General features: G+C 49.2%; 1 protein-coding gene across 4 annotated transcripts in view; it reads left to right on the top strand.

The window, feature by feature from the left end:
- Positions 1-20,967, top strand: part of PTPN3 (protein tyrosine phosphatase non-receptor type 3) — a 109,974-nt gene that overhangs the window by 61,634 nt on the left and 27,373 nt on the right. For all 4 annotated transcript variants that reach the window (XM_032860817.1, XM_032860816.1, XM_032860818.1 and 1 more), the window contains 7 exons: positions 367-539; positions 4,183-4,317; positions 6,852-7,028; positions 16,392-16,578; positions 16,753-16,830; positions 17,902-17,958; positions 18,976-19,132. In XM_032860817.1, coding sequence (XP_032716708.1) covers positions 367-539; positions 4,183-4,317; positions 6,852-7,028; positions 16,392-16,578; positions 16,753-16,830; positions 17,902-17,958; positions 18,976-19,132 — 964 coding nt within the window. The remainder of the gene's footprint in view (positions 1-366; positions 540-4,182; positions 4,318-6,851; positions 7,029-16,391; positions 16,579-16,752; positions 16,831-17,901; positions 17,959-18,975; positions 19,133-20,967) is intronic.

Raw genomic sequence — 20,967 nt, 5'->3', positions numbered from 1 at the left:
CCTTCAGCTCCTGGGTTTGAGCCCCACCTCGGGCTCCCTGCTCAGCGGGAAGCCTGCTTCTCCCTCACCCACTCCCCCTGCTTGTGTTCTCTCTCTTGTTGCCTCTCTCTCTCTTTAAAAAAAAAAAAAAAGAAAGAAAAGTTGAAAAAAAAAAAGAGTAAAGTCATCTTTACCGCATTAATAAGCTAGTTAACAGAGCCTGTTCCTGACCCTGTCACGCTGGTTTGTGGCCTCAGGCATTTTGAAGCTGGTTTTCCGCTGTCTGTTGCATCTTAGCCGACGACCACTGATGTGGTCTTAGAATCTCTGTGAGCCTTTGCTCCTTCCTCTGTGCAGGTGAAACCTCTACTGTGTTTTTCCTCCCAGACTGAATCCAGGGAACATATCGTGGCCTTCAACATGTTAAATTACCGATCTTGCAAAAACTTGTGGAAATCCTGTGTCGAGCATCATACGTTCTTTCAGGCAAAGAAGCTACTACCTCAGGAAAAGAATGTTCTGGCTCAGTACTGGACTATGGGCTCTAGGAACCCCAAAAAGTGAGTATTCTTGAGGGACGGTGTCCACGGTAGACTGAGATGTGACTGTGTCCCCGTCACCGCCGGGTAGGGGACATCCTCGGGGGAAGGGAATGACAGCTCTCCAAGGGGAGCTGCATGGCTCCAAGTATCTCAGGGGCAGCAGCGTCTCCTTCCACGCACACTCAGCTGCTGCTCGTGGTTCCCATCCATCCTTTCTGCCTCCGTAGCTCTGCTGCCCTGGGAGTGTCCAAGCAGCCCGAATTACAACTAGTCCCACAGCGTGTTGCAATAAGGGAATCCCGTGTCCGTGACTCTGAGGGTTGTCCTGCTGCTAAGAACAGCCTCTCCCACAGAATGTTAATTCCATACAGTGCCCCCAAATAATGAATGAGCAGAAATCAGGCTTCCCAGAGTCAAGTGACGTTGGGATATACTACATATCACAATCACAAAATAACAGTAATCATGAAAACTGGCAATCGAGTGTTTACTTTGTACCGTGCACATACTTAATTATATTTAAATTACATTTAAATCCTATGTGTACTGATATCTACAGGAATGATAATCAGAATATTTAATGAGTAGTGCAGTGGAAGAAATTCCTCTTCTAAAATTTTAACTTTAGAGTGTATTTCCTAAACTAATCCTGCAGTTTACATTTTTGTGTATTTATTCTAAGACTACCCTCTAAGTAGAAGATCTAGCAGAAATGATTAAGCTACTGTAAACTGTTGGTTGGTTTGAAAAAATTGTTTTCATAATTTTGTTGTTGATGTGGCTGTTACTAATGAAACAGGGGCCCCTGTCTAAGCCATTATCTGATATGTGGGACTGTATCAGACTATTTTCATGACATTCCTATTACTTTGATAATCATTAGGTAGCTTTTTATAGATCCAGTAAGCAGTGAATTTCTGTTCATATCAGTGATAGTATTTATGGTGCTAAGTGTTCTCTCTCAGCTTCTGATGAAACAAGATATATATTTTCAAAGTTTCCAGCTCATATAATATTATCTAGTATTTTATACGTTTAGTGGCTCTTACTGAACATGTCACAGACTCAACTTTATGGGAATTTGCTGTTCACTTTAGTTGGACCTAAGCCTTCGGGCCAGCTGACAGGACTGGATAGTGAGCAGTTGAAAGCCTGGACTTTGCTGAGAAGACTGAGTTCAGATCCTGCCTGTGTCACTTTTAATTTGAATTTACTGTTCGAATTTCCTAATTTCTGTCAAATACAGCCAACACAGAGTTGGGGGTAAGGTGGGCAGGTTCTGTGAGAGAATAAACAACCCCTATTTTGGGTACAGTAAAACAACCAACCATCTTGGGGTGCCTGGCTGGCTCAGTCAGAATAGCGTCCAACCCTTGATTTCAGCTCATGTCATGACCTCAGGGTCATGATTTCATGTCCCACGTGGGGCTCCACGCTCAACATGCAGTCTGCTTGTCCTTCTCCCTCTGCTTCTCCCCCATGTGCACGTTCACTCTCTCTCTCTCTCAAATAAATAAAATCTTTAAAACAACAACAACAACAAAACACAACCATTTTTCTGTTCTGTCTTGAGATTTTGTGGATTGAGAATTTGGGAGGGGCTTGGCTAGCCACCTCCCCTGCTCCACGTGGTATAGACTGGGGTTTCTCAGCAATAGGCAGCTGGTGGCCGGGCTGGGCTGCGGATCCAAGAAGACTGGGCTCCCATGCCTGATGGAATGATTGGAAGTCTGGACCCCCCTGGACCCCTTCCTTCACTCTGTTCTCAGGGCCTCTTCATGTGTGCTCTCCAGCAGGGTAGTTGGATGTCTTATGCAGAAGTTCAGGGCTCTGAGGGCAGAAGCACCCAGTCATCTTCAAGGCCAGGCCTGGAACTGCCACAGCTCCTCTCGGTCAGAGCCGTTACAGGCCAGCCCACATTCAAGAGTCCAAGAACTTGAGCCATTTTTAATCTACCATTGGGGGTCAGTGATTTGGGGACACAGGTCAGCAGTTCTTCACTGCAAAGACCAACTCCATTGTATTGCAGATTTTAGCCCTCACTGCGTCCATTTTATAGATGAGAAAATTGAGGTTCGCTTCCATGATTTGCCCAACCCTAGAGCTACACCTACATATGTGCATGTGGGGCCTCCTGATAGAGGTTCCACATAAAAGGAACTGGTTCAGTATTTTGCAAGCATAAGCGACAATGAAACACTTTTTTTCCCCTAAAGAGTATCTGTTAATGACCTGTGACACATACCTTGGCGAACTACGACATTAAACTTTTAAATCCTCTTTCTCCCCTTGTTCTGAGGCCAGGTTCTCAATCAATGCTGATATGCTTTCTGATGTAGATTCTCCTGGTGATGCTGCTGTGAACATTTTGATCAGGGTGACAGTGATATTTCTTACTGTAATTGAGTACCTTGATATTTTCAGGAGAGTTTCACGTTCTTCTGGGTTTTTTGTCCCACTCTTTTTGTTTGTTTGTTTGGCTTATTGGTTTTAGGCTGCAAGGAAATGCATGGAATGTTTTTGGTTTTTGGTTTTTTTTTTTTTTTTAAGATTTTATTTATTTATTTGACAGAGAGAGAGAGAGAGATCACAAGTAGCCAGAAAGGCAGGTAGGGAGCGTGGGAAGCAGACTTTCTGCTGAGCAGAGAGCCTGACATGGGGCTCGATCCCAGGACTCTGAGATCATGACCTGAGCTGAAGGCAGAGGCTTAACCGACTGAGCCACCCAGGCACCCCTGGAATGTTTTGATAAGACATTATAACATTGTTTAAAATGTAGGAATGGCATGGGGCACATGGGTAGCTCAGTCGTTGGGCATCTGCCTTCGGCTCAGGTCATGATCTCAGGGTCCTGGGATCCAGCCCCTCATCGGGCTCTCTGCTCAGCGGGGAGCCTGCTTCTCCCTCTTCCATTCCCCCTGCTTGTATTCTGTCCCATGGTATCTCTGTCTCTCTCTCTTTGTGTCAAATAAACAGATTAAAATCTCTTAAAAAAAATAAAATGTAGGAATGACAGAACTGAATTTCCTTTAAAGTGACTTCAAACCCCATCCATCAAAGAATTCATTCCTTGGGGGTCTAGATGGCTAAGATTTCAATTCTCTAGGTATGAATAGAACATGGACGTTAACTCCGGGGAAGCCCGTTCATACAGCACGGGGCATGGAGCGCCACCACCGGAGCATGTTCTCGGGCCTTCTTTCAGAGAGTTCTCTGTGATTTATAGCTAATGGCTTCTGCCAGCTCGGATGACAAAAATCACCTTCCTGGAAGGATGGTCAATGTTTGTGTTCATGCCATTGTGAGTGACGTGAAAAATTCCTTGAAGTTATTTGAACTGTTTTTGTGTTATCCTAAAAATCTTCTCATCTCCTGGTAAGGTTTGGTTCTCTTCTGAGTGCCAGTTTGTTGTTTACAGTAGTAGGGCCAAATACTTTCACCAGAAGCAGAGAAACAACAAGGAAAGGCCAGAACAGAAGGGAACCACTTTGGACCTCGTACCTCCACTCCTTGTAATCTTGGCTGGTGTCTGTCATCCAGGATCTAACCAGCCCTCCGCCAGGGAGGGAGCGTGTGTGGATAGACTGTTTCTTTTATGGTGTAATTTCTTGTTGAACATGTCTGTCCGCGTAGAAAGTGAACCTTGCTTCTGGTTTTTCAGGTCTGTAAATAACCAGTATTGCAAAAAGGTGATTGGAGGGATGGTGTGGAACCCAGCCATGCGGAGATCATTATCAGTGGAGCACTTAGAAACCAAGAGCCTGCCTTCTCGCTCCCCTCCCATCACTCCCAACTGGTATGTCCTCCTTTGTTTTTTCTTGTACTACCCACCAGTAAAAACTTTATTTCTCTTAAAAACTCAGCTTCCTAAGTCTTCCCAAGATAGGTGGCCCACAATCAAGGTTTGTGTTGCTCGCTTGGCTCTTGTGAAACGAACAGTTTACTGTTTTCATGACACGCGCAGGCCTCACTAAACATTTTCCTTAGTGTGTGGTGCTGGGATGATCTTGTTTTTAAGAAGTTATTTGGTCTGAATTGGAGAACTACTGCCTACTGAAAAGCCCCCTCTTGGAATTAGAGTACACACTGGCATATTAATGTTCTGGGAAATCCTGTGATAAGGAAGTACACTGAGCTTTAACATCATCTGAGTTCCATTAACATCACACAAAATAAACTTCAGGAAAACCTAGTAAAGGGTCACCGAGTAGGGTGTGTGGCCCTCAGCAGCAGGAGCAGACGCCCGTGGGGAAGTAGCCTGCCAGCGTTTAAGAGAATGGCTTTAAAGGAAGAAAGTGGCAGTTGGCAAAGTGGGAAGGACAGCGTGTAGCCGCATCACCCGGCCTCAGGTTTGGGCCCTTTTGTTAACTCACAAGTTTCTTTACCTCTCTGGTCTCAGTCTTCCCATCTGTCAAAGGGTTCAAAAATCACCCAGATGATTGAACAGTGTACAAGTGCTTTGTACGTAGAAAAAAAAAGATAATCAGGTGGAATTCTTATTGTATTAGAATGTTCCTCAGAGACACCAGGCCAGTTTTGTGAACCCGTCCAGAATGGCCGGGCGTCGTCTGGAGGAGGGGAAACCAAGCCAGAAACATTGCCCCAACTCCCTGCTGGACTGGAGAGCATGGCTTTGTATTCATGCCTTAAAAGATACGGGTGGACCTGTAAATGACTGAGGAGAGACCTAGTAGGACTAAGGGAGATTCCAACAGGCATAAAACGGGGCTGCTGTGCAGGGCCGCTGGCTGGGGACCTCCCCCTCCCCCAACCCCCAGGGCCGAATGCTAGAGGCAGAGATGCCAATGGTACGTGGTGTTAGAGATCCTGGCATGACTGAGTAGATTTGTTTTTTGGTTTCCCAAGATTTAGGCCCCTCATCCTAAAGTGGTAAATCTGTGCTGTAACGTAGCAGCTTAATTTGTCTGGAAGCCTCTGGGGGCAGCGATGCCAGGGCCCCGGAGCCGAGGCTCAGGACGGCATCCAGGAGAACAGCGGGGTTTGATGTCGCCACACCCGTGGCCGGGAGCTCTGACTGCTATTTATAGGTCCCCTCCTGAGGAGTCACGAGCCTTTCTTCCCTGCTCCGGACACAGTATTATTGATTATCTGGGTCCCGGGGGAATGGGAATAGCAGAGGCCCTGGCAGTGTCCAGGAGACATGGCTAAGGAAGAAGAAGGCGGAAAAACGGAGAGAAAGTAGAAGGCTCAGCAGCCCGGAGTCACCCACTGCGGGAGCCGATGTCCAGGGGCCGCGCCAGTGGTCCAGAGAACACGGCTTCATTTGGTTCATTCTCAGGAGCAGGTGGGTACAGCTGAGGCCCAGAGAGGGGGTGTGAGTTGCCTAAAGCCACACAGCAGCTGCTGCTGTCGGAGAAACAGGGTGGTGGTGCCTCGCCCATCTAATAGGGCATACAGGCTGTATTTTTAAAAGCAAACATTTCGGGGCGCCTGGGTGGCTCAGTCGGGAAGCGTCTGCCTTGGGCTCAGGTCATGATCTCCGGGTCCTGGGATCGAGCCCTGTGTCGGGCTTCCTCTCCCTCTACTGCTCCCCATGCTCGTGTTCTCTCATTCTCTTTCTCTGTCCAATAAATAAAAATGTTAAAAAAATTTCCTCTTGGATTAAGTGAAATTCCATGAAGGGATGTAGTTGAAGTAAGGTTTTGGTTTTGCCAAAAACTGTATTTTGGCTGCGGCTGCTGCTGCTGCTTCTTCTTTTTTATTTTGTAAGATTTTATTTATTTATTTGACAGAGAAAGAGCACAAGCAGGGGGAGCAGCAGACAGAGGGAGAGGGAGAAGCAGGCTAGCCATTGAGCGGGGAGTCCAGTGCAGGGGTTGATCCCAGGACCCTGAGATCATGAACCAAGTGGAAGGCAGACACCTACCCTCCTGAGCCATCCAGGCGCCCTGTATCTTGGCTTATAAACCCGTTACTTAATACGGGTTTTCAAACGAATCCGAAGAATTGACCAGTAGTCAATATAGTCTGTTATTTGTGCCCTGAGAGCTTGAGTCTTCCTAAGAGGATAATTTACTCTAAATCAACCTCGCCGCTTCCCAAAGGGCATAAGTTAATCTCATCAGCCTGTTTTTATAGCCAAGGCTACCATGCTGGGGGCTACAGCACGGGGGCTGAGAGTCTCGAGGACTGGTGTGGCCCTGGGTGGATGCCAGTGTGGCAATGAGATAACCGGTTCTTAATTTCCAACAGCGCGAGCCAAGGCATCCTTAGAAAGGTCAGGGCACAAAGTTAGATCCCTGATGCCTGGTAAAGTTTTTAAGTGGAATTTGCTTTCAACACTTCACACTCGACCTTGCCCCCATGCAGGCGAAGTCCTAGGCTCCGGCACGAAATCCGAAAGCCTCGGCACTCTTCTGCAGATAACCTTGCGAACGAGATGACCTACATTACGGAAACCGAAGATGTGTTTTACACGTACAAGGGCTCCCTGTCCCCCAAAGACAGCGAATCGGAGGTTTCTCAGAACCGAAGCCCGCGCCGAGAGTAAGAAACATGTTCTCTTCTTTGTATCTGTGCATTTTGGCTGTGGAGGGATTTGCTCAGGCCCAGAGATGGCCATTTAAATCAAGGGCTGGAGCCTGCAGCCAGCTCGTCGGCTGCCCTCTGCCTGTGTCAGAGTGTCCTTCCACCACGGGGGGGACAAGCTGTATGCCTGGGGTCTCAGGCTTGCACTTTTTCTTGTATACTCTCCACAGACATGTTAGCTCTCTTGAACTGTCTCTACTTCATGAGCAAAGCCCTGTTTTAATTAGTACATGTTCCAGAGCAATAGCTAGGTTAACCTGAATAGCAGTATTTCTCTAGATTGCCAAAGTTTCAACCACTGCAAGGTTTCTGGGTCGCTGGAGATAGGCTTACTTAGACCCGTCCACAGAAAGCCTTCTCAGACCCACAGTGTGCCCTCGGGGTTTTAGGGGGAGAGGGGCTCGTCTTTAATGAATCATTAGTGTAAAGCAAAAACATGCAAAGACCATCTCCTGCATTTTTGTTAACTTTTTGTTGGGGTTAAATTCTTTTATGTCCCCACTTTCCTTTTGTTAAATGTGACAGACTCCCTTTACATCTCAAGGCCAGGGAAAAAACGTCTTTCCAAAAGTTCTGGGTTGAGTGCTTTTATGATTCAGTTAGCTGTATTGAATTCACTCCTTCCCTTCTGTCTTGATGAGCAGGGAACCCAGAGCTCCCCAGTTGGCTCAGTTACTCGGGCTTCCCTCCCTCCAGCTTCTGACAGAGCCCCCACTCTTCTTCGCCTTTTTCATGGGTCTTACTTTTTTCTCTTAATGAATTCACGGTGCTACCCGATCTATACATTTTAGAGTAAGTGATCTCAAAATCAAGTTTTTGCAGTGGACAAGACCTAATCATAGATAAAATGACAAGTATGAGAAAACTGGGTCAACCATTAGGAAGTCAACCATAGGCATGGAGTATTGATGCTGTTTAAGTGCCATACTCTACCTGAAATCTGGAACATAATGCCTCCCCTAATGGCACAGGATTAGCGAGAAGGCACTTTAGTTAATCTGTAAATTTTTACCACTCTAGCTGCTAGGCTTAACGCACTCAGCACACCCTGACTGTATTCTAGACTTCGCAGGTGAATTGCAAATCTGGCTGCCCCCTTTCATGGGAGGTTGTTACCTCTCTATTGTCTCTGACCACAGCAAATGTGGTTTCCAGCTTATCTGTGTTCTTAACACCTCTGGTTAAATAATTCTCTAGTCACTGTTTCCTTGTGACCTGAGCTCGGGTGATACTTCTGTTGAAATGATCCCTATCTCTTGCTCCAACTTGCAGGCCTGTTGAAGTGACAATGTGGAAGGGTGTGAGTTCCTTTGTGTGACACCATGGCTTTGCCAACCTAGATAGACAAGGCAGGAATGCAGGCCTGCATGGTTTGAGCCAGCGTGAGTCGACGACAGGGTTGTGTAGCTTTGGGGAAAGGAGAAAGAGGGTTTGGAAGATGGATTGAGGGCTCTGGGAAGCTCAGTCTCACACCCTCCCTGTCACCCCTTCCTCTTGTGGTTTGCAGCCCCCTCATGGAATTGGGGACCATCCAGACTCCCGTAGACAAGCACAGCAGATTTAAGTTTCTTAACATTGAAATCCCATTCCTCAGTCATCCAAGCCTCATTTCAAGTGCTCAGGAGCCACATGTGGGTAACGACTACCATACTGGATGGAGACAGACAGAGAACCTTCCCATCATCACAGAAAGTGCTGTCGGCAGTACTGATCCGTGCCACACAGAGAGAGATGGATGCTGTCCGGTGGGGTGTGGGTGCTTTTCAAGGCTCCGTGTGGTCCTGACCACAGCGGCATGCCCTATGTACCCTTTGCTGCTCACGGAGGGAACATCAAGGTGAATTAGACAAGTCTTTGCCTTAAGGGGCCTCCAGTCCAGCTGGACAAACAGCATATTGTCAGCCTTGGTCACTGTGTCTTCTACCACTTTGGGAAAAGGAAAGGGTTTGGGGAATAGTGTGAGGGTCCTGAGAAACCCAATTATGTGTCCCACGTCAGATTTTCCTGCCGTGGCCTGCTACCCACGTCATGGCATCACGTGGCAGCTAGACCTTCACAGCCCAACACAGAAGCCACTAGCCACGTAGGGCTATTCAACTTCGCATTCAGGGGCTCCTGGGTGGCTCAGTCGGTTAAGCAGCTGGCTCTTGCTCTCAGCTCAGGTCTTGATCTCAGGGTCATGAGTTCAAGTGCCATGTTGGGCTCCACACTAGGCGGGGAGCCTACTTTAAAAAAAAAATACATTCACTAAAATTAGATTCAAAACTCACTTCCTTAAGTCCTGTTTAATTCAAGTAGTTTCAGGCCGTGCACACCCCAACGCGTGGCCCATCAGTTCTTTCTGAAGCTCCCCCGTGAGACCTTGTAAGATGTGTCATCCCGGGGCACTTTCTGTCTTGCAGCTTATTGTTCAAAGTAGCAAATAATGGTGATTCCAACGCAGCCTTCCTTGTCGTGGCTCTGCTAGGTGTGACAGGACTCACGGAGTCCCCTTGGTGGCCGTGCGCGGCATGTGGGGCGAGCAGGTGAAACACGGCAGGCCCTACCACCTCAGGTGGGGACCCCTCCCTGCTGGCGGGAAGCTGCCGCCCGCTGGGTCTTCAGAGGCAGCTGCCCACCCCCACCCCAGAGTCCGGGGGTCGGGGGTCCCTCTGCTGCCCAAGGCAAGCAGGCAAGGTTGTTCTGTGCTTGGTGGGAAAAAAAAAAAAAACTGGGGGTGGTTCCTGGAGGGAGTGTTTATTTGCAAGGCCTTTAAGAAACGTCTGGCATGTTTTCGACAGCCCGTTTGTGCTAAGAGGCAAAAAGAACTATTCTGTCAGAGAATAATACCGCAGTCTGGAGGGTTCCCTGTAGAAAGGAGAATGAAGTGTACCGTTCTGTACCCACGTAAACAAGAAGAAGAAAGAGAAAGGAGGGAAAAGAGCAGAGAGCTGGGGGCTCTGCACCCAGAGTGGCGCGGCTCAGGCTCTCTGAGCGTTATCTTGGCGGGTGAGTCACCGTCCGGGCTATTCCGTATTTATAGCAGCGCCGCGAAGTTTATGATTATCGCTCTGGATCCTTGGCAGTTCGCTTTGTGCCCAAGTCAGCTGTGCTCTTTTGTTACTCCCAAGGTTCTCTCAGCCCTTCCGTGTTCCTTCGCTGGCTTCGGAGCAAAGTCCGGACTCTGCAGGAAAGGCAGTTTCCTTCATGGGGGGAAAAACAATGTTTTTTAAACCAACCACTCCCCACGACCCAGAAAACAGGGGAGGGGAGGTTCCCTGAAGGAAAGTGACTTTTGAGAGCAGAGCCTGGCAGAAAACCCACTGGGGCACAGAGGAGGGTCGTCTTGGAAGGACTTTCTTGTCGTTGGTGTTTCACGGTCGCCCTGACGGGTCCTCAGAGGGAGCGCGGCTCTGTGTGGTGATGCCTCAGGATTTGCTGGCCTCTCTCTTCAGAGCCCGCCTTGTTCTGGGGGACACGGGGCGGCTGTCACTTTTTATCTCAAAACTCTATGCAGGCAACATGGGAGTGCACTTAACGCTACTGAACGGTACACTCGAGAAAGGCTAGAATGGTCAGTTTTGTAGTGTGTGTGTTTACCCTCCGCTGTTCAACACTTCTAAAAAGAACTTCTGCTCATCGAGAGGGACTCTGGGAACTCCCTCTGGAGCCACATCGGCCGTGCGGGAGCGCGCCCGGCCTGGCCACCCGGGTCTCCCTGCTGGCCCTGGGGCAGCCTGTCCTGGTGGTGGGCAGCCCCGTCGTCCAGCCTGTGCAGGAAGCCTTGTCCTGGACGCTGGGCCAGCATGAGCCCTGCCGTCCGCAGATCCCTGCCTCAAGCTCCTGGAACAACACAGGTGGCGCCCCCTTCTCATTCTCCCTCACAGCCCCATCTCCCCTCCTTTACATTACTTCCCATTCCGTCGGCCACTGTCCACCCTTCAGCCTGCTGGTCACTGTTCTCTGCACGTCAGTCCTGGACTAGAGGGCGACACCTGGCTTGGGACGTAGTGACGGGATCGGTGTACCTCTGAGGGTTTCTGTCGGAGGAGGCCAGTCTGCCACGGGGCTGCCTTAGCAGTTCTGTGCTCGTTTTCTCTGCACCTCGCCTGTCCTCCACCAGGACATCTGACCACTTGCATGACAGATGCCTTAAACCTCAGGGACCCCAGTCTCCACTGACCGTCTCCCTGTCCCACCTGTGGCTCCTCCTGGGTCTTGGCAAGTAAGGACCGCATTTCACTACTACCCTGTTTGCAGCCGTTGGAAACCTCAGTCATCCTAGACTCCTTTTCTTCTGCCTTCCTCTGCGAGGCCCTCACCTCGGTAATCTTCCTCCCAGGCTGTTCTTGAATTGGAACACCGTGCCACTGCGCATCCCGCGGTCACCCGCCGTCATTGGTCATGGGGACGGTCGTGATCGTGTCCTTAACCTTGGGTCTGCCGTCCCAAGCCATCCCTCACAAGTCAACAGGCTTCTCTTTGGGAAATCTGTGCCCCAGCATGTCACTTTGTCAGAGTTTCATGCCTCTGCATATGCTGCTATTTTGTCCTTTTTATTAATAGTATTTTTCCTAGTCCATCTTCTCCCTCCCTCTCAGCTACTTGTTCAGACCCCTGCTAATTCATCACTCAAACTCCAGGTCCAGTGCTCCCTGCTCTGTGAAGGCTCTCCTGGCTTCCTGCTGTACACTCAGACATCTGAGCATCTCCATTGCAACAAGATATTATTTGATTATTTTTATACTTTAAATTCTTCTTTTTTTTTTTTTTTTTTAAATTCCTCTCTGAAACTAGACTGTGAGCAGGGATAGTGCCCTGTGTACCTCTCTGAGAGCAGGGATAGTACCCTGTGTACCTCTCCTTCCCCCAGACCTGGCATGGTGCCCGGCACTTAGTACATATTCAGTGAGTACTTGCATGGTTGGACAAACAGATGGACAGATAGACAGATGGTTACAGGAAGCAGTGGGATGCCCCCTCTGCCACCTTCACGTTAGGTACCCATATCCTGTGAACAGCATTGCACGATTTGATTTATATGCACACGAAGAAATCAAACAGACCTCCTTTGGCGAGTTTAGGTTAACCATCATTTGTGAGCAGAGCCGTGTGGTAGGTCTGTGGCAGGTCATATGGCAGGAAACTCTCCTCAGAGAGCTAAAGCATGAAGTGACTGAAATGGAAGGGCTTTCTTGCTGTTGCGATATCTTCATTTCTAGGGAGAAGCCAGGGGTGTGGGACGGATGCACGACCCATGATTCCGTTAGTGCAGAAATAATAAAGCCCAGAAAGCAACCCATCTGCACCATACTCCCTGAGCCACTTCTGCCACTTCTGAAGTCTTGATCTTGGGCCGTTGGCATTTACGACAGATTTCAGAGTATCTTCAGAGTGCCATGTGCAGAACATCTCCATGTCCTAAAAACCCACGCTTGAAAAGAGTATTCTGTTTGTCATTCAGTGACCCTGATGTGAAGATAAGATCCGTATGAAAAATTTCTCCACGAATCCCATTCACAAGAAACGTGGCACTAGCGGGGAGCTGGTACCCTTTCTTGTAGCCCCTCACACTCCCGCTTCAGCCACAGCTCAGGAACATCCGCATCTCCTGAGAGCTTGCTGAAAACGTGAGCCTCGGGCCCACCCCAGGCCTGCTGAATGAGAGTCTGCATTTTAACAAGATCCTCAGGGGACCCGTATGAACATGACGCCCTCAGAAGCTCTGAGCTCATAGAAGCTGGGAACTACATAGCCCACCTTTTCCCCTCTGCCTCCAGGTGACTCCGTGAATTCTGTGCTCTTCTAGCGTAACTCAGCCAAGCCCAGGTACTTCAGGAAGGTGGTTTTCTTCTTCATTCACTCAGCACCATGCTTGAGCTCTCGCTGCGTGCCTGGCTGGGTGTCTTGTGTGCTAGGATAGGAGAGGAAGAGAAAGAGGAAAAGAGGACGAAGGTCTCTGCCAACATGGAGAAGCTCATCGAGAGAGAAATGACAGCAAATGGCCCCTGTTCTGTAACACCGCACAGCAAACACCTCCTCACCAGGCACCCAGTTAGAGCTGGGACGCCCTCCGTGGAGCACGGCTTTGCTCTCTCCAGCAGGCTTGAGGGTGCAGGTCATTGTCCTTGCGCAGGGTTTAGGGAGCTGTGACATCAAAGCATCACGATGCGGGAATTTTCTTTCGTGGGCAGTCCTACCATTTACAATTTCCTTAGCTTTGCTTCTCTTCTGAGAGATGAATTCTGGCATGACTTTGGCTTCTCATACCTGTAGTCGGTGGCACTTAGAGTTCTGAAGCATCTGTTTCCTGCAGGTGAATGCGCTTTGGTCTGCCGGTCAGTCTGTCCTTGCCCCTGTCTCCCCAGTGAGCTGGAGGTGGGCAGTCCCTCCCTGGCTGCTCTGGCTCCCAGACAGCAGTGACAGTCCCTCCCCACCCGCCATGTCCCCCTCTCCTCTGACAAGGGCCCCTTTCCTGCCTCAGGGACAGACCCTCTTCCCAGTTACTGGCTTTGTCAGCCCACACTGACTTCTTGCCTCAACTTATCCTACCCCCTTTCTTCACTCCTTTCCTTAGAACCCAAGTACCCCTGGCTGCTCCCCTCATCCCTCCTCACCCACCAGGCTCCCCCTCAGTAGCACGAAGCATCCTGCCCCAAGGAGGGAAGAAGCCTGCTTGGTTTGGCATCTTGGCTCCTGGCATCCGTGTGCCGTATCCAGCTGCCACGTTCTTGTTGCTTCTCAGTTGATGTCCTCCTCACCATCTGTCTGTCCATCCTCCACGCTGAGCAAAACGCTACTGCAGCCTACAGGGAACGTCTGTACATAGTTGATCAGCCAAAAAAAAATCGTCATATGTTTAATAAATTGCTCTCTAAAAGTAACCTCTCCATCCCTACTTAGAAAATAGGATTGGGCACATAATGACTTGGAATATATTATTTTTAGCACTGTGGGCTGTGTTAGATCGACCGTTACATTTTATACTGAAAAAGAAAAATACTTTAAAACTTTATATGATGTAAGCCACGCATCCAAAATGTAGAAATTAAACATAATGGACATAAAATTAGACTTTTCTTGAAATCAGTCCTCTTCTGCTTTATTACTTTGCTCTTCTGCTTTTTTGTTTATATGCCCTTCACCCTTTCTGTCACCGTCACCCTCCAGAGTCTTCCAAACATTTGAAGCTTGTTTGCTATTTGCAACTTCACATTAAGGGTTCAGCTCCACCTCTAGAACTGGAAATAGTGTTTCCTAAACTGGGTTTGGCTTGATTTTTGTCTGGCAGCTGCCAAGCAGTTGCCCCTCCTGCCACTAGGGGGTGCTCTTATATGCATGAAACAGGTCAAGTTACCCTATTTGGGGGTAATTTTTTTAAAGCTTTAAGTAAATTAAAGATTCACTCATTTTCATTCTGAAAACTTACCACTGGTATACAGCTTCACTTCCAAAATATCCTGTCTCTGAAACCCTTTCCCATCCATAGCACCCTTCGTCACCCGGCAGCTCGAAGGCCATAAGGCCACACTCTTGTCTTGCATATCGCTGTTAGGTCTACACTGGTCTGTCACTGAATTTTTATATTCACATAAATTGAGATAGTGAATTACTGTGTGAACATGATACAAATTTTATGTTTAGAGTAAGATAATTTGAATTTTCTAGGAAACAGAAGCCCCAATTTCATGAAAAATCCACGGATAAGGGTTTGAGATAAAAATTTAATGAGGCAGCAGCACCATCATTTGTCTATTATGTGTCACTGAATGCCTTGTCCACTCTCCTCTGTCATCTTTTAAGTCCATTTTAGGTTAAAATGTGGCAGAGTCTGTAGTAGGTAAAGAAAACCCTATAGTCTATAGGCATTTTAAGGTGTCTTTTGCTAGGCCTGTGGCTCTGGAGGGAGGATAGTGGGGGTGTGTGTGATGCAGAGAAGTCGAGTGTCCTACACAGTGACAGCTGAGATGGTTAATCCCTGTGACCCTCTGGGGTGGGGGGGTGGGGGGGTCTTAGGAACAGACTTGGTGTGGCCTGGAGAAGAAAGAGATGCCTGGGGACCCAAATCCATCAGATTCTGTATGTTAAGTGAGCGGAAAGCTGAGTGCCTTTGGGCAAGTCCCTCAGCCTCTCTAGACCATAGTTTCTTCATCTGTGAAATGGGAGTTAGACCAGAGGATTTCAGAGGGACTGTTCTCATAGTCTGTAATTCTCTAAGACAGAATTTTCTATGCTGATGGGAATGTTCTGTTGGCTCAGGCTGTTAAGCGTCGGCCTTACACTTAGGTCATGATCTCAGGGTCCTGGGATAGAGCCCTGTGACAGGCTGCCTGCTTGGCCAGGAGTCTGCTTCTCCCTCTGCCCCTCCCACCCTGCTCATGCTCTCTCATTCTCTTGCTCTCTCTCTCTCAAATAAATAAAATCTTGGGGGCACCTCGGTGGCTCAGTCAGTTAAGCATCTGCCTTCAGTTCAGGTGATCATCTCAGGGTCCTGGGATAGAGCCCTGCATTGGCTTTCTGCCCAGCAGGGAGTCTGCTTCTCCCTCTCACTGTCCCTTTGTGTTCTCTCTCTCTCAAATAGATAAATAAAATCTTACAACAATGATAATTAACAAATAGATAAAAAAATAAATAACATATTTTAAAAAGAAAATTCTGTAACCATGCCGTCCAAAACTTGTGTGGCTCCTGAGCATTATTGAGATGTGACCGATAAAACCAAGGAACTTCCGATCTTCATTAAATGTAAATGGGCACGGGAGGACATATATTAGAGGGGGGAAATGTATAATCTCATTGTACGTAATTAATGGAGATCACAGGCAAATACTGCAAACTAGGATTAATGTAAATGTCTTAGAAATGGAACTTCAGTCCCATTTGGGGGAGGCTGGGTAGCCAAGAGTCCTACTGACACAGAGCTAACAGCAGGAATGAGATGAAAGGAAAAAGCTTTCAGAAGGGTTGGAGGCGTACATCTGAGTGAGCTTTGGTAATTAAGCCACCAGAGTAGCTGGGCACATTTCCCTGTCACCTTCAGAGGACCTGGGAAGGGAGCTGAGTTTTCAGCAGCTCCTGGATCCTCCCTGCCCTCCTGCATCCTCCCTGCCCTCCTGCACATTTTCCCCAAAACTAAAGGTGGTGATATTCAGGCTGGACAAGAGCAAGGGCAGCCCGTGGACCCCAGGTGTGCCAGAGCCCCGGCACTGACCTTTGGAGCTCTCCTAAGGTTGCAGGAATTCATGACAGCCCTGGGATGCCAGGCCCCGACCATCAGTGATGCTTGCTCTGCTAACATGTTAATCCAGTGAGTAAGATATCTCCTCCTTCCCCATAATGAAGGAGTATATCCGAGAACAATCCAGCACAAAGCTGCCTGACCCAGAAGTCATCCAGTTCTGTGTCTTCATCTTCAAATGCTCCAGGCTCCTGCTCACCAGATGGCGTCGATCAGCAGTTCTTAGAGGATTTCCACAGGGTGACCAAAGGGGGCTCCGCCGAGGACTGCAGCCAGTACTACTGTGACAAGGTGGGTGAGCTCAGGTTCCGTGGCTGCTGAGCGGCCCAGCCGGCGACCACCCAGGCTTCCCTGGGCCGAGGTGCCCCAGGGCAATTCAAGTAATGAGGACCAAAGGGAAACACCTCCTCACCACCCCTGAGAGCGAGAAGTAACATAATTAATCATGTCTGCCACATTTTCCAGAATGATCACGGTGATGGCTACTTAGTTTTGATCCGCATCACACCAGATGAAGATGGAAAATTTGGATTTAATCTGAAGGTACGTCATGTGTCTTCATAGGGATGCCGTCTTTAGATGGCTTTTCAGTTCCCATTGGGAGAGTGCTGCTTGCTGAAGTCTCCATGAGGACACTGGCTCGGGCCTCAGAACTGGGGAGTTTCTGACGTGGCCACAGCACTGCCTCAGCCCAGGAGCCTACGCTGTGCTCAGTGCTCTCCGTGCACTTCTTTCTGTCACCTCACCGAGGGTTTCTAATCGGTGAAGTGGGTATTTTTAGACCCGATTTATAAACGTGTACTGAGGCTCAGAGGGATGACGCACCGTTTGGCCAAGTCGATCTACCTCCAGAAGAGGGGTTTTCGAGGGAACCATGAGCATCACTAAAGCCAATGAGAGAGAAGAGCAGCGCAAGTTACAAGGCCATGTGCAGGGCCCTCCCCCACCTCCGCCTGCTTGGGCCCACAAGTCACACCCCATCTTTTTCTGCAAATAAAGTTTTATTCGCACATGGCCACACCCGTTCATTTACAAATGGTTTGCAGCTACCTTGACACTGGTGGCAGAGTTGAGCAGTTAGAACAGAGCCCTCTATCCCATACCTACTTACCCTCGGGCCCTATACAAAGTGGACAAAGCCCTGCTCTAGAGCAGAGCGAGGGCGGGTGATCTCCACTGCCCACCCCCACGGCTGCCACCGCGGACTCCCCTTCCTGTACCCCAGCACCCTGCTGAGGCCCTGCCCTCGCAGCACGTGACTTTTTCTACAGCTTCTGTCCCCGATGCTGAAAACTCCCCTTTCTAGCAACACTTCGAGGCTGTGCTTTTGGAGTCCTCAGGGGATGTTGCATTTTTAAAAAGGTGCGCGACCCTCTGAGCACATCTGTAGTTCATGCCATATGGGAACGGCAGTGAGAGACGTCTGAGCAGTCCTCTGGTTACCCCACTAGACCTTACGGGATCACAGAGCTTGTACTCCTGAAAGGATGCCAACCCCTGGGATGAGAATAGGTTAAAGCGAAGTCTGAGCCCTCCCCGTGTCAGCAACACCCGCGTGTCTTTGTTGCTATGAGCTATTCAAACGTTTTGTTTTTTAATTTAACGTGTTTGCAGGGAGGAGTGGACCAAAAGATGCCTCTTGTGGTATCGAGGATAAACCCGGAGTCACCTGTAAGTGAACACATTTCGTTCTTCCCTACGTTTGTTTTCTGCTAAATCTAACATTTCTATTTCCGTGTGCCGTTCCTTTCCCAGCAACAAAGAGTGTATGTCAGTGCGTGCATGGAGATGGAAAGAAAGAATGGAATCCATGTTTTTTTCCCGAAGTTTGCCGGTCAGTGTAGCACCAGCATCCCCTGAGAACTCACTAGAAATACAGAATCTCTGGCCCCACCCCAGACCTCCTAAACCAGAATTTGCATTTTTCATGGGATTCCCAGGAGATTGGTGGTGTGCCCATTAAAATTTAGAATCCCTCTCAAGGAAGGGAAATGGAGGCACAGAGTTTGTTGCTCTGCTCACTCTGCACATGGACCCACCATCCCACACCAGCACCCTGCCTCCTGCCCTCCGTCTTGGCCTCCTCAGGAGAGGGTTTGCTTTTCTAGAACAGTGAGCAGCCACACTGCATCTCCTTAGAAGGAACCCGGTTGGGGCTTTTACTCATACGTGGTCCTTAAGCCCATAGTTTCCTTTTTCTTACTGCCTGTGGTCTCTTCAAATTACAAGGCTTCTGTTCTACACTGTTCGGTGCTTTGCTTCTCTCCATGCTGGTTTCTGCCTTTGGTGTTACGCTGACAAAGGCTTTCTCCGTTGCAAGAGAGACAAACACTCACGTTTGGCTGACGAATCATTTCCTAACAGCACATCGAGAAAACCAGCTCAGAAGCCTCACAGTTACTACGTTACAGTAATAAGTGGAGGCTGGCTATCGTAGAGAAAAGGCTGCAGTAAGTCTCGTAGCTTTATTCTGAAACGCTGCAAGACTCATGTTGGGACCGTTGACAGTCCCACAACCCGCGACCGTGTCAGCATAGCACCGGATAGAAAAATAATGGCGCGGTCGTGCCCGAGGGAGAAGAGAACACGAACATGGTCTCAAGTGTCTGGGCTCCGAGGGCGTCCGCATCCTGCCCTTGAGGATTGTGTTATGGTAACCGAAGAAACTCGCTTTTCCTCTCCACCTAGGCGGACACCTGCATTCCTAAGCTGAACGAAGGGGATCAAATCGTGTTAATCAATGGCCGGGACATCTCGGAACACACCCATGACCAAGTGGTGATGTTCATCAAAGCCAGCCGGGAGTCCCACACGCGGGAGCTGGCCCTGGTGATCAGGAGGAAAGGTAAGAGCGGCCACGGGGAGGAGCCACGGGGCCTTAGAGAGGTGGGGGCCTATGTGGCCCGTTCCGTGGTTTTGAAAATGTTGAGCTCGTAGCCAGCATTGGAAAATCCAAGAACTTTCGCCTCCCAACCAGGATGTGGGACTTCTCACTTGAAAAATGTGAAGATCTGCCCACGCAGGGCCTAGCCCCTCGTGGCCAGCCCTCTGGAGGTAGGCAGCACCCACCCAGCCCCTTGATATGGAGCATGAGCCCTGATCCCTCCCGGCCAGCTCCCCTGCCCCGTGCCCCTCTCTCAGCTGCCTGGCCCCACAGACGTTTGCGTTTTTGGCCCCTTCACGAAGGGTCGGGTTCTGTCGAAGTCAGTAGAGCGGAAGGTCCCAGGGTGATCCTCCCTCCATCGCTACTGGGTGGAGGGGCCTCGAGCAAGTGTCGTGCCCAGTTCGTGCTCCTGTTCACTCTGATGTAGAGTAAGGGTGCGATAACCACCCTGTCACGGGGTTCTCGTGAAGACAGACTGATGCTTAGACTTGGAAAGCACCTAGAATGTTTCCTGATACCTGGCAGGCGTTTGAAGGACGGCTTCCCTTAAATACCATGACTGGTCTTGCTGCTGCTGTTGTAAAATAAGCCAAGCCCTTGAATCGTTCTGCCCAGATTTAAAATAAGGGCGATGAAGTGTGTGACTTAAGGCCCGGCCGCACACCTCTGTTCTGGCTGCACACCTCTGTTCTGGCCGCACAGTGTCTGTACGCCCAGCTCCCAGACCCCCACACACCTGCTTTCCCTCTGTCCCCATACATCTCTAAGCCCAGAGCTGGCCTGCATCCCTGAGGCCTCACTGGATCTCTCCAGATCCCTCCAGATCCCCAGCGCCCCACCCCCACCAACCGCATTGCCACGCCCAGCAAGGCTGATGTTCCTCTGCCTTAGTTGCTGATGTCAGCGCAGCCCTGGGCAGCTGGCCTTGCGCTGTGCTTATTGCTTTACATAACGCTCTTAGAAGGTCAGCATGGTATCCCTAACCCAGAGGGAGGGGGTGAGGAAACCAAGTCACAGGCTGGCTAAGTTGTCCTGCCGCCGTGAAGCCGGAAACAGGAATCCAGTGATGGGGAGTAGGCCCCCTCACAGGCTGCACTCCGGGACATGTGGGCCATCCTAGGGCCAGGAATAGAGTCTTCAGGCCTCCCTGGGAGGGGAGTCCTCTACCAGCCCATAGCAAGGGGCTGGCGCTGGTTGGAGAGGAGAAAAATGGATGCTTGTATACTATTAGAGCTAAAGGGCAGTGCCATGGACTGTCTAGAACTAATGATTGTTTCGTTTATTTTTATTTTATTTTATTTTATTTTTTGAAGGATGGAGGAAGAGGGACTGGTTGAAATTATGGGGCCAAAAATGGCTAAAGCCCCCAAGTCCATCCTTGGCTTCTAGTGAGCCCACCCTCACTAGAAGGTGGAAACAGGCTGAAGTTTGAAACAGCCTTTTTTTTTTTTTTAAGATTTTTATTCATTCATTTGACAGACAGAGATCACAAGTAGGCAGAGAGGCAGGCTCCCTGCTGAGCAGAGAGCCAGATGCAGGGCTCGATCTCAGGACTCTGGGATCATGACCTGAGCTGAAGGCAGAGGCTTTAACCCACTGAGCCACCCAGGTGCCCTAATCATTTCATTTTTAAAATAAACATTTAAGTAAAAACAAATTGACTGGAAGAAAAATAAGTCAACAGCATAGGGAGTAGCAGACATAACAAATCATATTATCTTCAGCAGAAGAAATGTGCTTCCAGGGTCTGTGGAAAGAATGTGGTCTTTTGGATCAGAGACCCGTGGACTGACCGG

Source organism: Lontra canadensis, unplaced genomic scaffold (genome assembly GCF_010015895.1).
Source record: "Lontra canadensis isolate GAN:19392208 unplaced genomic scaffold, GSC_riverotter_1.0 scaffold19, whole genome shotgun sequence".
Lineage (NCBI taxonomy): Eukaryota > Metazoa > Chordata > Mammalia > Carnivora > Mustelidae > Lontra > Lontra canadensis.
This window is presented reverse-complemented; position numbering and strand designations above follow the sequence as displayed.